The 17,252-nt window shown below is 35.9% G+C and overlaps 1 protein-coding gene across 1 annotated transcript in view; it reads right to left on the minus strand.

Annotated features, from left to right (window-relative positions):
- Positions 1–575: 575 nt before the first annotated feature.
- The window catches only part of ptgfrnb (prostaglandin F2 receptor inhibitor b), a 45,472-nt gene continuing 28,795 nt past the window's right edge, over positions 576–17,252 (minus strand). The window contains 2 exon segments of the mRNA XM_058790993.1: positions 576–6,152; positions 8,962–9,267. Of these exon segments, the coding sequence (XP_058646976.1) occupies positions 5,989–6,152; positions 8,962–9,267 (470 nt within the window). The 3' untranslated portion in view covers positions 576–5,988.

Here is a 17,252-nt window from a genome sequence, read left to right on the forward strand (position 1 = left end):
TGGAAAGAAAAATAACATTCTTGAAAAGTATTTTTAGGAACGCAAAATACTCTTAACATTTTCTTAAGTTCTTAAGTAGTTAAGGAAATATTTTATTCTTAATGTTCTGTAAATTCATGCAGGTCATATTTCACAATATTTCACATTTGCACAGTATGTAAACACACACACACACACACACATATATATATATATATATATATATATATATACACACACACACACACACACACACACACACACACACATATATATATATATATATATACACACACACACACATACACACACACACACACACACACACACATATATATATATATATACACACACACACACACATAGATAGATAGATTTTTTTTTATAATTTTATATTTATATTTCAAGATTTTATTCTGTGAATCTATCCCCAGGTCATATTTCACACTATTTCACATTTGCACATTATGATAGATAGATTTTTTTTTTAAATCTATTTTTATATATACGTGCATGTTGTGCAAATATATTCATAAATATGCGCAATATATGTTGGCACAGTGACTGACAGGTTCAGTGTAAATCTGTGCTCTCGCTCCGTTCCACTCCACAGTTTCTCACCCTGGTCAGTTTACATTGTTGCCATGACATTGACGAGACACCAAAGGATTCCTCTGTCTCTCTAAGCGCTTTAACATTTACACTGAGGAACAGAGATGTTCTCATAACACTCCTTCCCTTATTTTACCACTCGGCCCGGAGAGATGCAGGACTTTACAGGGCACTGGAGGCCACACTGGAAAATGAAACAGCATTTATGAGCTAATAACTTTATACCAGGAACCACCGCACACATCCCAGGACGTTTACAAAGATCGAATGAAAACAGCCAAGGCCAAATATTTGAGGTGACACTCACCTAGCAATACAATACTACAGTGTTTTTAAAAATGCCATGGCACATGATTATGATTATCATATTCCGTACCACATAAAAGTACCATTGCACTACCAATTGCTGTATCAGTACAGAGTGTCTGTGATGCTTTGGAAGGAGAATATGTTTCTGAATGAGCTTCAGGGTTGCCTCAAGAGCAGAAATGCAAATATAATAACACATATAAGCGAGAGTGAATTCGAGAAGAGCGACAGACTGCAGCTAAAAAAAGAAGAGGAAAGTGGAACATGCTGCAACACACAGCCTACAAATTGCCCGTCACAAGTGACAAACGTCTTTCCAGTCCCACACAGCCAATCAGCAGCAATTACAGCAGAAGAGTTTCCCAGAGAGTGGAAAAAGACCAAAAACAATGCAGAAAACATTTACTGTCATTTCCTTTGAGCCCCACGGAGGTATTTGACACATGCATAAAAATATATGGCGCTATCATGTAGAATTCAGTCCAAATGATGTATGATTGAGGTTTTCATAATGATATGTCATAAAAACAGTTTCTATTTTTTAAAAATGCTGTTGTTGTTTTTTTAAGTCTCTATTTTCTAATCCTGCAAAAGTATCAAGGTTTTTACAAAAATATTGGGCAGCACAATGGTTTTCAACATTGATAATAATCAGAAATGTTTCTTGAGCAGCAAATCAGCATATTAGAATGATTTCTGAAGGATCATGTGACACTGAAGACTGGAATAATGATGCTGAAAATTCAGCTTTGATCACAGAGATAAATTACATTTTAACATATTCAAATAGAAAACAGCTATTTTAAATTATAATAATATTTCTGATCAAATAAATGCCTTGGTGAGCAGAAGACACTTATTTAAAAAAAAAAAAACCTAATATAGAGATGCATGAAATAAAAACAATTTAATATGTACATATGCAAGATGAAGCAAATGATATTATAACATTTTAAATTTATTAATATTATTTATAATTTATTTATTTTTAAAAACAAAAGCACTGGACCATGACATCACATCCTGTTGCCCATATTCCTTCTAAAATATTTCTGTAATAATTTTGCATGCTTATTATCTAGTGTAACCACTCTTTAATCAGTTGGTTAACCACATAACTCAATTTTTCACTCAACAAACCAGTCAATAACACAATCTTACACCAATCATAATTCAGTACGCAAATTTAAAAAATAACAAAGACCAACTACTATTCAGTTTGACATCAACAGTCATTTTCACTGGTGAACAATGTCAAAAGAAAAGTTTCAAACTTCAATCTTATTTTTTTTTTTTTACAAAGTATAAACTTTACAAAACCCAAATTCAGAAGCACTCTCAAGACTGGAAAGATCTAGAAAATAAAGTTTAAATTGTCTGAATTAATGGCAGTTTAATACTGAGAAAAAGAGGTTGAAAACAAATCCACACCAGAATGTTTGCTGAGCACAAACACTGCGAATATCCACTATCTTCCATGTGGGAGATTCACAGGAGCTTTTTTTTGTCCCAGCACTGTTAGCCGATAGCTTCAGGAGTGGAGACAAAGACCCTCAGACGCAGACAAAGCTGAAAAAGGTCGGCCGATGCCCTTGAGGCGTCACTGAAGAGGAAAGTGCTTGTTCTGGGGGTCTCTTGGCCCTAATGCACAGCATTGAGTTTCAGCTCTACTTGTTCCGTGATGCAGCGTTGGAGGTGGAGAACGGAGGGCCGAGCTGTTAGCGGAGCTTCAAGACCAGGCCCAAGGCACAGATTCAACCTAAGCAAACCCTGACCTTCGTGTGACTCAGACTAACCCGTCTGTAGGAGTCAGTGAGTCGATATTTCATCAGCTCGAGGGGCGGCCACACTAAAAACTAGCTTTCATTCATACTCATGTGATCGCGGGGTGTGTGAGAATGGGCGTAGGACTTTCATCTTTCTCTCTCGACCAAAGTTCAAATTGGGTGGGTTTGCAAAATAAACATTTACCAATTAGGGACATTAATGCCACTGATTCACCTCTTTCACATCAGTACATGTTTACAAGAATCTGAACTTGGACTAAAAGAGAAAAGATAACCTTTGATGTTAGCTTGACAAATGCTGAAGGTCATTACAAGCAGACTAGGTTTGCTCTGGTGTTGCTAGGGCATTTTAGGTGGTTTCCATAGCATTCTGGGTGGTTATGATGTTCAAAGTGGTGCTAAGACGTATCTAGACAGTTGCTAAGATGTTCTAATTGATTGCTACAATGTAGCTGTTGCTAGGATGCTCCTGGTGTTTGTTTGTGTTTTAGGTAGTTGCTAGGGCATTTCTATGCAGTTGCTAGGATGCTCTTGGTCTTTGCTACTGTAGATTGTTGTAGGTAGTTGTTATGATGTTCAAAGTGGTTTCTAGGCTGTTTCTAGGATGTTCTTGATCTATGCTACAGTATATTGTTGAGGGTAGTTGCTAGGGCGTTTCTATGCAGTTGCTAGGATTGTCCTGGTTCCCAGAATGTTGTAGTTGCCAGGGCGTTTCTATACAGTTGTTATGTTGTTCTGGGTGGTTGCTACAATGTTCAAAGTGGTTTCTAGGCTGTTTCTAGACTGTTCTTGGTCTTCTTTGCTACAGTAGATTGTTGTAGTTAGTTGCTATGGTGTTTCTATGCAGTTGCTAAGGTGATCTGGGTGGTTGTTACAATATTTAAAGTAGTTTCTGAGTTGTTGCTCGGATGCTTTTGGTGTTTGTTATTTAGACAATTGCTAGGGCATTTCTATGCAGTTGCTAGTATGCTCTTGGTCTTTGCTAAAGTAGATTGTTGTCGGTAGGTGCTACAGTGTTTCTATGCAGTTGCTAACTTGCCACAGTGTTTTGGATGGTTGCTAAGATGTTCAAAGTGGTTTATAGGCTGTTTCTAGGATGCTCTTGGTGTTTGTTAGTATTTTAGGTAGTTGCCAGGGCATTTCCATGCAGTTGCTAGGATGCTCTTGCCTCTTGGTCTTTGCTACAGTAGATTGTTGTAGGCAGTTGCTAGGACATTTCTATACAATTGTTGGGATATTCTTGCAGTTTCTAGGATGCTCTTGGTGTTTGTGTTTCATGTAGTTCCTAGGGCGTTTCTAAGCAGTAGCTAGGATGCCCTTGGTGTTTGCGTTTTAGGTAGTTGATAGGGCGTTTCTATGCAATTGTTAGGATGCTCTTGGTCTTTGCTATAGCAGATTGTTTTAGGTAGTTGCTTGGGCATTTCTATGTAGTTTCTAGGATTCTCCTGGCTCTCAGAATGCTGTAGTTGCTGGGGTGTTTCTATGCAGTTGCTATGTTGTTCTGGTAGGTTGTAACAACATTCAAAGTTTCTAGGCTGTTGCCAAGATGTTCTTTGTCTTTGCTGCAGCAGATTGTGGTAGTTGCTATGCAGTTGCTTTGGTGTTTTGGGTGGTTGCTATGATGTTAAGGGTGATGTAGGTAGTTTCTATGGTATTTTATGCAGCTGCTTGTCTGTTCTAGATCTTTGTCACAGTAGATTGTTGTAGGTAGTTGCTAGGGTGTTTCTATGTAGTTGCTAGGATGCTCTTCTTGGTCTTTGCCACAGCAGATTGTTTTTGGTAGTTGCTAGGGCATTGCTATGCAGTTGCTAGGATGCTCTTGGTGTTTGTTAGTGTTTTAGGTAGCTGCTAGGGCATTTATATGTAGTTGCTAGGATGCTCTTGGTCTTTGCTACAGTAGATTGTTAGTAGGTAGTTGCTAGGGTGTATCCATGCAATTGCTTTGGTGTTCTAGGTGGTTTTTACAATGTTCAAAGTAGTTTCTAGACTGTTTCTCTAGACTATTCTTGGTCTTTGCAAAAGTAGATCGTTGTAGACAGTTGCTAGGGTGTTTCTGTGTAGTTGCTATGGTGTTCTGGGTGGTTGTTACAATTTTTGAAGTTATTTTTAAGCTGTTGCTAGGATGCGCTTGTGTTTCTATGCAATTGTCATGGTACTTTGGTTGGTTGCTATGATGGTCAAAGTGTTTCCTATAATGTGAAGTGAAGTGAAGTGATGTGTGGCCAAGTATGGTGACCCATACTCGGAATTTGTGCTCTGCATTTAACCCACCCAAGTGGACACACATTAGTGAACACACACAAACACGCACACACACACACACACACACACACACACACACACACACACACACCTGGAGCAGTGGGCAGCCAGGGGAACAGTTGGGGGGTCTGTGCCTTGCTCAAGGGTCTCACCTCAGTCGTGGTATTGAGACTGCCCCCATGTTGCTAGATAGTTGTAACATTTTTAAAGTTATTGCTACAGAACTGCTGATCAATTCCTAGGATGTTTTTAAACAGTTGTTAAGGATGGTTGTTCTAGGGTGTTGTTAGCTAGCTAAACAGATATGTTAACCCAATACATGGGTAGTATTGTCATTGGAAACAGGAGATGATGATATATTTTAACATTAGAACTTAATTATTTATAAAAAAAAATACTACTTATTCAAAAAACTATTTTTTCAAACATCATATATTGAAATCTAGTGTGACCGCCCATCGGATTACAGTCAACCAGTTGATAATGGTTGACTAGTTAGCTTCTAGAGGGATGGGTTGGTCAGAGCTGGTAAACTCTGGATGGGTTGGAGAACAAAACTGAACGGTACATACATTACAACACAGAATCACAGTAAAACATCATCTTTCACATTGTGACATGGGTTCAGCTCCTCCCATGTCTTGCAAAAAGAGAGTAGCACCAAACTCAGAAGAATCATGGTAGAAACGAGTGTCTTTAAACCCTGATCTGGAAGCAGACGGTCTCTTTGGAGCTTGATGTAGAGTAATATAATCCTTCAATCTATCAAAACCTGCTTGGATCTAGTCAGGCATCTCTTCTTGTTTCAATGATGAAACGTTCATAAATCCAACAAAACGTGCACCCAGCTGATATAAGAATGTGGTTAGTGCAATTTTTGAGTAATTCGCCCTGGTCGTTGACTCTGAATCAGTAGTTTTTTCCTCTGAGATTGTAGTTTCTCCTTCCAGGTGGTGCATAACATCATGGGATGCGTCCCAGCGTTCAGCAGTTGTCACCACGCCGTCCAGTTCGGCAGGGGACAACTGTACTGTCTTTGTCAATCCATCTCCAGCTCCATGAGTTTGTTGCGAGAGCGTGGAGTAGGTGTAGTGGTTTTACAGCAGCAGTGAGCACAGACCAGGCCCAGGACGAGAGAAACGACGCCTACAGTCACTGAAGCACAGATGCCGTACAGCAAAGGCAACTTCATTGAGTCCCACACTGAAAGGGAAAAAAATATACACACTTACACAAAAAGTTAGTGTATATTCACAAAAGAATTATTAAAAAATTATGGTATAAACTGCTTTTTAAAGTTTTAACAGAATTAATATAAACAATTATATAAATGCCTAATAAAGAAATAATTATGTCAATGCATAAAGGCATAAATAAATGCATTAAGTACAGGTGCTGGTCATATAATTAGAATATCATCAAAAAGTTGATTTATTTCACTAATTCCATTCAAAAAGTTAAACTTGTATATTATATTCATTCATTACACACAGACTGATATATTTCAAATGTTTATTTCTTTTAATTTTGATGATTAGAGCTTACAGCTCATGAAAGTCAAAAATCAGTATCTCAAAATATTAAAATATTAACATTTGAGTTTGAATAAATGACCATCCATACAGTATAAATTCTGGGTATCTCTTGTTCTTTGAAACCACAATAATGGGGAAGACTGCTGACTTGGCAATGATCCAGAAGACAAACATTGACGCCCTCCACAAAGAGGGTAAGTCACAGAAGGTCATTACTGAAAGGTGTGACTGTTTACAGAGTGCTGTATCAAAGCATATTAAATGCAAAGTTGACTGGAAGGAAGAATTTGGGTAGGAAAAGGTGCACAAACAACAGGGATGACCGCAAGCTTGAGAATACAGTCAAGCAAAGCCGATTCAAACACTTGGGAGAGCTTCACAAGGAGAGAACTGAAGCTGGAATCAGTGCAGCAAGAGTCACCACGCTCAGACGTCTTCAGGAAAAGGGCTACCAAGCCACTTCTGAACCAGAGACAACGTCAGAAGCATCTTACCTGGGCTGTGGAGAAAAAAAAACTGGACTGTTGCTCAGTGGTCCAAAGTCCTCTTTTCAGATGAAAGTAAATTTTACATTTCATTTGGAAATCAAGGTCCCAGAGTCTGAAGGAAGAGTGGAGAGGCACAGAATCCATGTTGCTTGAAGTCCAGTGTGAAGTTTCCACAGTCAGTGATGATTTGGGCTGCCATGTCATCTGCTGGTGTTGGTCCACTGTGTTTTCTGAAGTCCATAGTCAACGCAGCCATCTACCAGGAAATTTTAGAGCACTTCATGCTTCCTTCTGTTGACAAGCTTTATGGAGATGCTGATTTCATTTTCCAGCAGGACTTGGCACCTGCCCACACTGCCAAAGGTACCAAAAGCTGGTTCAATGACCATAGTGTTACTGTGCTTGATTGGCCAGCAAACTCGCCTGACCTGAACCCCATAGAGAATCTATGGGGTATTGTCAAGAGGAAGATGAGAGACACCAGACCCAACAATGCAGAAGAGCTGAAGGCCACTATCAGAGCAACCTGGGCTCTCATAACACCTGAGCAGTGCCACAGACTGATCGACTCCATGCCACGCCGCATTGCTGCAGTAATTCAGGCAAAAGGAGCCCCAACTAAGTATTGAGTGCTGTACATGCTCATACTTTTCATTTTCATACTTTTCAGTTAGCCAAGATTTCTAAAAATCCTTTCTTTGTATTGGTCTTAAGTAATATTCTAATATTTTGAGATACTGGTTTTTGACTTTCATGAGCTGTAAGCTCTAATCATCAAAATTAAAAGAAATAAACATTTGAAATATATCAGTCTGTGTGTAATGAATGAATATAATATACAAGTTTCACTTTTTGAATGGAATTAGTGAAATAAATCAACTTTTTGATGATATTCTAATTATATGACCAGCACCTGTAAATGCACAAATAAGTAAATGCATAAATAATAAGTAATGCATAAATGTATATATGTGACCCTGGACCACAAAACCAGTCATAAGGGTACATTTTTTGAAATTGAGATAAATACTGAACAAATAAGCTTTCCATTGATGTATGGTTTGTTAGGATAGGACAATTTATGGCTGAGATACAACTATTTGAAAATCTGGAATCTTAGGGTGCAAAAAAATCAAAATACTGAGAAAATTGCCTTTAAATTTGTTCAAATGAAGTTTTTAGCAATGCATATTACTAATCAAAAATTAAGTTTCAATATATTTACGGTAGGAAATTTACAAAAAAATCTTCATGGAACATGATCTTTACTTAATATTCTAATGATTTTTGGAATAAAAGAAAAATAGATAATTTTGACCCATACAATGTATTTTTGGTTATTGCTACAAATATACCCCAGCGACTTAAGACTGGTTTTGTGGTCCAGGGTCACATATAGTAAATGCATAAATAATACATGCATAAATAATAATAAATTCATTAATAAAAATGTATATATAATAAAGCATACATAAATAAGTAAGTAAATACACAAATAAATAAATGCATAATAAATAAATGTTTTGTACAGGCACAAAGAGGCACAAAGTTATTAAAGCAAATTTCATAGCTTTGATAGACAGGACATTTTCTGTGAAAAAATACTTAATTTTCAGTCTTCTATCATATTCATAAGACTTGACAGATTCACTATGCATTACTGTTGTATGAAAGAGAACTGTTTGAACAGTTTTTATTCTCCTATTTATCTTCCATGGTAAAAAGAAAATCATACAGGTTTTGAAAGATTTCCGGAAAGATGACAATTACATATTTTGCTAGACTATTTCAAGCAAATGCACAAGATTTCTTAATATTACACATGCATGCTCCAACACGCATTGAGAAGTTTCGAATGAACGCAATTTTGTCGTGGGAACGAGTGTCAAATGCTGGCAGCCTCCCATTAACATATAAAAGCTTGTGAAACTTGCATGACTTGGTTTGAGGGTAACATTTAGCAATTCTGTGCACTACTTTATTACTCACATGCAAACTTCACATTGAGGAAGACTCTCTGTGAGGAGACCTCCGGCGCTTTGCTCCAGACCCCGGTGACGATCGAGCGGATCCAGGGTCTTGTGGTGCAGTAATAGTCACCCGCGTCGCTGTCCTGTGTGCTGTGGACGTTCAGGGCGAATTTTCTGGGTCCCAGGCGCTCCAGGCTGCAGTCGCTGCTGTCGTTGCGAGGAGCCTTGTGCACAACGCCCCAGCGGTCCATACTGGCTAGCAGGGACGGGCTGTTTGAGCCCCTCAGACGACTCAGAAACCACTTCATCTCGTATGCTACATAATCTGATGGGGAAGAAATCACAAAAAATATGATTAATATGCACTGCAAATAAAAGCAGTAAATCAAAAATAAATAAATGCATAAATCATGCATTTAATAAAGTCCTTTAAAAAATGCTTGAATATGTAAATTAATGCATAAATTAAAAACGTATAAATGTGTATATAAATTCTTAAATAAATGCATAAATAATGCATTTAATGAACGCTAATAAATGCATAGATAAATGAGTAAACAAATGTGTAAATAAAGCAGAAATAAATACATGTATAAATGCATGAATAAAAGTGTAAGTAAATGCGTAAATAAATGCATACATAAATCCATGTATAAATGTGCGAAGTGCATTAATAAATAAATGTATAAATTTGGAAATAAATGCATAAATAAACAAATGCATAAATAAAGAAAGCTTAACTTGCACTACTCCGTGTACAGGGAGTAGTGAACACTGCTTAGGGACCCTGTGACTTTAGTTATGCTTTTTTCCCTCTCAATATAATACAATAACATTATGTCATAAGAATATATTAAGTTTCTAATCTACCTATGGAGCATAAAAAGCACAGAAAAATGCCTCTAGATTCAAAAATATTACCAATGAGAACATATTTTTAGGACTGCAAATCTCCAAAAAAACCATTTCCTTTGAGATGCATTTATTTAAGGATCCTCTACCACTTTTTTTTCTAGCATAGCTTATTATTATGGAGGTCGTGCCAAGATCTCATCAAATTGCAAATCTTTCAGCTCCATTTCTTGCAGAAGTCTTTTTCCCTCACTAACACACACTGGTTCAAAGAACTAAAGATCAATTAGAAGATGTGGCATGTCCTATAAAAATAATGCTTTCTGTCTCCCATCGCTGGAACGGCAATGAAATGCACATCTATGCGCAGAGAAAGAGTGAGAGAGATGACTATAAAGCCACGATGGTCCCAAACTAGCAATTAGACTGACTGTACGATGGCCCACTGCTGTCAAACCCACGCGCTGACTCAAAGACCTGAACACAACAGCCCTCTCCCCATTACACAGACCGAGACAATGAATGTCGGGAAGAGGAGGAAGACGGAGAAAATGAGAAAAACCACCAAAACATTGCAGGACATTAGCCTTGATGAAATTGTTATCGCTCTTTCATAGTTCAGGAAATCATGACGCATTCCTAAGAATGCTGTAAACCCTAAAACCACTGTAAAAATTATGATTTAAACAGATTTACAGCTAACATAATACACAAGTTTTAATAGAAGAATGAATGCAAATGCATTATTAGATAAATGCACAAATGCATGAATAAACGCATGAATGAATAATAAATAAATAAACTTATGTTTAATTTTACATTGTTGCCATGACACATTGCCAAGAATGCTGTAAACCCTGAATACACTGTAAAATTACAGCTAATATAATACACTAGTTTTAATAAAATAATTCATGTAAATGAATTAATAGATCAATTCATGAATAAATGCATGAATGCATAAATGCACAAATAAATGCATATATAAATGAATAAATAAAACATAAATAAATAAACACACAACATATTTATAATATATACACAAATAAATAAATGTACACATGCATAAATAAATGCATAAACAAATAAATGGCCAAATTCAGAAATAAATGCATAAATACAAAAATGCACAAATATAGAAATGAATGAATGAATGAATGAATGAATGAAACACATTTAGGTACAAATGAATGCACAAACCAAAAAAATAGATAGATAAAATATGAATAATTAAAGAGATCCATGTATGCTTCTTTCAAGAATCAACTTCTCAGGTATTTCTCCCTAACATAATAAAAAAAGAGAGTCAATAATGGACAAAGTAAGAATATAGAGCTTATCAAATGAATGCGAGCACACTAAGGAGATGTATGCGACATTACTGGAGTCTTTTGTTCCAGAGAAACATCAGAGAAGCAGAAGACTCTCAGTGCTGTATGAGAAACAGCAGAGTTACTACAGACCTCACTGGTGATTTTTCAATCCGGTGGGGAAGACATAAAGAGAACAAAAGTGCACTGACCTGGAGCGCAATAGATTTGAATCATATTCGATATCCTGCTAATTACAGTTATTCTGTGGAGTCGTCAGAGGATTGTGGGTAATGTGGTTAATTATAAGTCCAGCGTTCATGTTTGACCAGAATGCTATTGTGGAAAAAGAAATCCTTGAACGCCAAACAGTCTCATTTATAGCGATGGCCATTTTGCATGTTCAAATGACTTTTTTGTGAAAATAATAAATCCGATAGTGATTTTTGAGTGTGAACACTAGTAACTGTGATGCTCGCATCTAATCAGTGCACGATAATGGTAATGGTAAAACGGTAATGGCAGCGTTTTATCTTTGTGACGTATCAAGTCGTTTGAGATAGCGAGACGCTCTCAAGCAGAAATGCTAAGGCTCTAATATTCCTCCCACGATCTCCTCGATCCCGTGTCCATCCTGAGCTAATGTGTGTGGATCTTGACTTACAGTAATGAGGAAGGGTCAGGGGCTGGAGCGGAGCAGACCTCGTGAGATACGAGCTGACGGACGCGCACACATCTGGCCCGAGGGACTTATGAGTAGCGCAAAGCCATTCGATTTAATGTGCTTAACCCCAATGATTTGCGCAAGGGTCACAGATTTTTGTGGATCCTTTAAACACACGTGGCAGTCCTCTGAATGTAAAGGCCTATTCAAACTCATTTCCGCTGTGACACAATTTTGAAGTCAATGAGAAATGAAAATTTTTATTATTCCGTTTGTCTTCGTAATCTTTATCAAATGAAACAACGGTGACCACCTCAGGATGTGTTTTTTTTTTTTTTTTTCAGCTGAGGAGAAACAAAACTCACTGACCAATAAGATAAATAGATTTTTTTTAATTGAATAATAATAATAATAATAATAATAAATATATTATATTTAGAAACATAAAAATGTATATATAAAATATATAAAATATATCAAATACACAAATAAATGTATAACAGCAAATGATATATGTATGTGTGTAATAATATTAAATAATTACTGAATTTCAGAATAAAGTTATTATAAATTATATTATTTTATAATTATATATTATAAAAGATTATATTAAAAATATTAAAAACAAAATATATTATTGTAAAATATTTTAAAAATGTTTTAAATATAAATGTTAGAAAATGTATGCAAATTTCATACATATTTACAGTTATTTATAATAGCGCTTTTACCATGCAGATTGTGTCAAAGCAGCTTCACAGTATTAAAAAGGGAAATAGTGTCGAAACATGTTTGTATAAAACATACAACAATAAAATATATACAATTAAAATCAATTATACAACAAAAATATATAAATCAATACAATTTGAAATTTTTTTAAAAATTGAAATGTATACGTTTTTTTAAAAATTTGTTTAGAATTTTTAAATTACATTTTTATACTATAAAAATACAATTGCAATTTGAGGGGAAAAAAACGACTGTTTTTCTTAGTACTTAAAGCCTGATAATCATGCCCTCCAGCATGATTTGAGATCTTCCAAAAAAAGCATCTTGAGCCTCATCAGAAGTAAGAAAATCTGACCGACTGTACAAAGAGTCACATGATCAATAGAGAAAGTTCCAAATTGAAAGCTGATTTTGCACCTTTTATTTTCAGTGTGCTGTCAGACATTTAAACCGTATATCATGAAGATGTCTGGAGGAAGAACTAAAGGCACATCAAGGTGATACAGATGCAGAAGCTTGACTCGAACCTGCTCTTTTCTGGGACAACAGACATGCAGAGCCTTACATAAAAGACAAAAGATGGTTATGAAGCCCCGCAGCCGAGGGGAAGTACATGCTGTTCATCCCCTGAGATTACAGTGTTACTGATGTGGCAAGACTTTGGCCTTAGGAGGAAATAAAGCAGCGGAGAATGAGATCTATTAGAGGAATGATAGATTACAACGAGTTAAAGCATCCTTACAGATAAAACAACACGGCAGGATCTGTCTCCAGGAAAAGTTGTTCGTATTACAGCTGACACAATCTGATCTAATACTGTAATACACAAAACTCACAACTAAACGCATACAGAGTTATAAACACGTGCATAGAAAAGAAAACTCACAAGAGAGCTCATTCAGTCCTTATGAGTATTGTTATTGTTAACTAATTAAAAAAAAAAAAAAAGTAAAGCTGAAATAAAATAAAATACAAATATTAAATGAAAAAATTAAACATACAAGATTAAAAACTTGAGATAAAATGTCAGAATTGAAAGTGAGAAATTTTGGAAATTGTGAGAAAACTCAATAAAAAAAAAAAATTATGAGATAAAAGCTCAGAATTGTAGATAAAATGTCAGAATTGTTACAAAAAAAAGAGTGAAAATTGCGAGATAAAACAGAATTTGATAAAAAATTCAAACTTTCATGAAAAAAGGTCAGAATTACAAAATAAAAACTCTAAATAAAAACTAAGAATTTGAGAAAAAAGTCAGAACTGCATGAAAAGTCAAAATTGTGAGTTGTAGTTTTAGTTTTTATTCTATGCAGAAATAAGATTCAATTATTTTGGTACTGGCTTATGCACAAAGAATGCATCTGATGTTAATCAAAACTAGGTAACTTAAAATGGAGCTGCATATATTTTGAAAGGATCTTATGAAGCGACCTAAACTAAGACTCATAAATAAGAGGTTGTGCAGAAGTATAAACACACCTGAGGTGCAGCGCTGAAATAAATGGCTTGTGTTTGTGCACGTTACCTTGAGCGGTTCTCAAACAGTTTTAATCAAACAATAAAAATCACATAATACAGTATATATATATATATATCTGCATACGATACAATAACTCATTGAACTGCGTCTACATTATAAATGATAATACATGACGTCTTGATCTTGAGGCAGCGTGACATGTTGCTGCACGCTGAAAAACACACACAGCGTGACCCAGTTTCACATGACATCAGTTTATGAAGTCTTTTCCCAACATTAAACATTCATTTCCACGTTTGTGCTGCAATAAAGGCAAGCACAGACACGTCTGATCCCAAGCACCAACGTCCTCCAAAAGACTTGTTTATTTCCTTGTTCTAACCGACATTTAACTTTGCATATATTTCCAGCGAAAACCGTCATCATGAAGGTGAAATCTGGATGTTTTTGGGGTGTTGAAACACTTTCTCATACTTCAGTTCAATTAAAGTCACTGTAAGGTAACTTGGCCATTTGACTTCCTTCCTTTCCTTTGACTTTATTTTTTACTTAAAACCTATATTTTGTTTTTAATAAAATGTTAAATGTCAATTATATAAAACAAAATATATAAAATAAATGTAAAAATAAAAACTAATAATTAAAAGAAATTTAAAAATATAATGAGTAAAAGATAATGTGCAACCATCTACAAAACAAATGCTTAAGGACCCAACATGAATGAGTTTAATTTACGACGATGAAGTACAGTATTTTTTTGTATTTTTCAAGTGCCATTTGCAAAAGTAACTTCTCAGACCAGCCCTATTTGAAATTCAATTGCATTTATGCACTGACCTGTGAGTGACAGCGGCAGATGGTATAAATGGATCAAATTAAACATGTCACAAGTTCATTACAGTACGTGAATTATTGAACTCGAATGACTGCTCACAAATCACTGTGTAATGCAATAAAGACTTCATATTACAGTATGTCATAAAATGAAAACCTATTATGCTTTTGAAATTGTTTAAATGATTTTTGGATATCCCCATGCTATCATTTCAGTTTTGGCTAATATAATGTATATTAATTATATATATAATACAATATAATTATAGTTTACTAAAACTAAACTTAAAAATATATATTTTCATTGTCTGAAATAAGATAAATGTTAACTGGAATAAAATAAACTATGAAAATGTAAACTTGCATTATTTCAACTAGTTGTCAAGGCAACATTAATCTTGTTTTTAAAATTTTGTTTAACTTAAAATAAACTAAAACTGAAATTAAAATGAATAAAACCTATATCAATATAAGAAATAAAAAACGTCGCAAATAAAATTACGCGATGAAATAACTAAAATTAAAATGAAAACAGAAAATATAAAAACCTAATTCAAAATATTAATATAAACTATAATAGTATTTCAATGATACATGGCAATACATAGACTAGTTATTTATCAAAACAGTTAAAGTTCATGTTGAAAAATTACTGCATGTTATTGTTAATTTTGTTCATTATAAAATCACACTAACATATTATGGTTATAAAAGGTTCTGACTGTGACATTAAACAAAATAAAAAGTGACAGGTTTGCTGAAATGGAGAAAGTAAGCTCTCTGTATTTGTCTATATATCTCTCAGCAAATCTCTCCTTTCCTCCTGTTTCACACATGAGCCAAAAAGTCTGAATTAAGACTAATATATATATATATACAGTGAGGAAAATAAGTATTTGATCACCCTGCTATTTTGCAAGTTCTCCCACTTAGAAATCATGGAGGGTCTGAAATTGTCATCGAGGTGCATGTCCACTGTGAGAGACATAATCTAAAAAAAAAATCCAGAAATCACAATGTATGATTTTTTAACTATTTATTTGTATGATACAGCTGCAAATAAGTATTTGAACACCTGAGAAAATCAATGTTAATATTTGGTACAGTAGCCTTTGTTTGCAATTACAGAGGTCAAACGCTTTCCTGTAGTTTTTCACCAGGTTTGCACACACTGCAGGAGGGATTTTGGCCCACTCCTCCACACAGATCTTCTCTAGATCAGTCAGGTTTCTGGCCTGTCGCTGAGAAACACGGAGTTTGAGCTCCTCCAAAGATTCTCTATTGGGTTTAGGTCTGGAGACTGGCTAGGCCACGCCAGAACCTTGATATGCTTCTTACAGAGCCACTCCTTGGTTATCCTGGCTGTGTGCTTCGGGTCATTGTCATGTTGGAAGACCCAGCCTCGACCCATCTTCAATGCTCTAACTGAGGGAAGGAGGTTGTTCCCCAAAATCTCGCAATACATGGCCCCGGTCATCCTCTCCTTAATACAGTGCAGTCGCCTGTCCCATGTGCAGAAAACACCCCAAAGATGATGCTACCACCCCATGCTTCACAGTAGGGATGGTGTTCTTGGGATGGTACTCATCATTCTTCTTCCTCCAAACACGTTTAGTGGAATTATGACCAAAAGTTCTATTTTGGTCTCATCTGACCACATGACTTTCTCCCATGACTCCTCTGGATCATCCAAATGGTCATTGGCAAACTTAAGTCGGGCCTGGACATGTGCTGGTTTAAGCAGGGGAACCTTCCGTGCCATGCATGATTTCAAACCATGACGCCTTAGTGTATTACCAACAGTAACCTTGGAAACGGTGGTCCCAGCTCTTTTCAGGTCATTGACCAGCTCCTGCCGTGTAGTTCTGGGCTGATTTCTCACCTTTCTTAGGATCATTGAGACCCCACGAGGTGAGATCTTGCATGGAGCCCCAGTCCGAGGGAGATTGACAGTCATGTTTAGCTTCTTCCATTTTCTAATGATTGCTCCAACAGTGGACCTTTTTTCACCAAGCTGCTTGGCAATTTCGTAGCCCTTTCCAGCCTTGTGGAGGTGTACAATTTTGTCTCTAGTGTCTTTGGACAGCTCTTTGGTCTTGGCCATGTTAGTAGTTGGATTCTTACTGATTGTATGGGGTGGACAGGTGTATTTATGCAGCTAACGACCTCAAACAGGTGCATCTAATTTAGGATAATAAATGGAGTGGAGGTGGACATTTTAAAGGCAGACTAACAGGTCTTTGAGGGTCAGAATTATAGCTGATAGACAGGTGTTCAAATACTTATTTGCAGCTGTATCATACAAATAAATAGTTAAAAATCATACATTGTGATTTCTGGATTTTTTTTAGATTATGTCTCTCACAGTGGACATGCACCCACGATGACAATTTCAGACCCCTCCATGATTTCTAAGTGGGAGAACTTGCAAAATAGCA

Source organism: Onychostoma macrolepis, chromosome 01 (genome assembly GCF_012432095.1).
Source record: "Onychostoma macrolepis isolate SWU-2019 chromosome 01, ASM1243209v1, whole genome shotgun sequence".
Taxonomy (NCBI): Eukaryota; Metazoa; Chordata; class Actinopteri; order Cypriniformes; family Cyprinidae; genus Onychostoma; species Onychostoma macrolepis.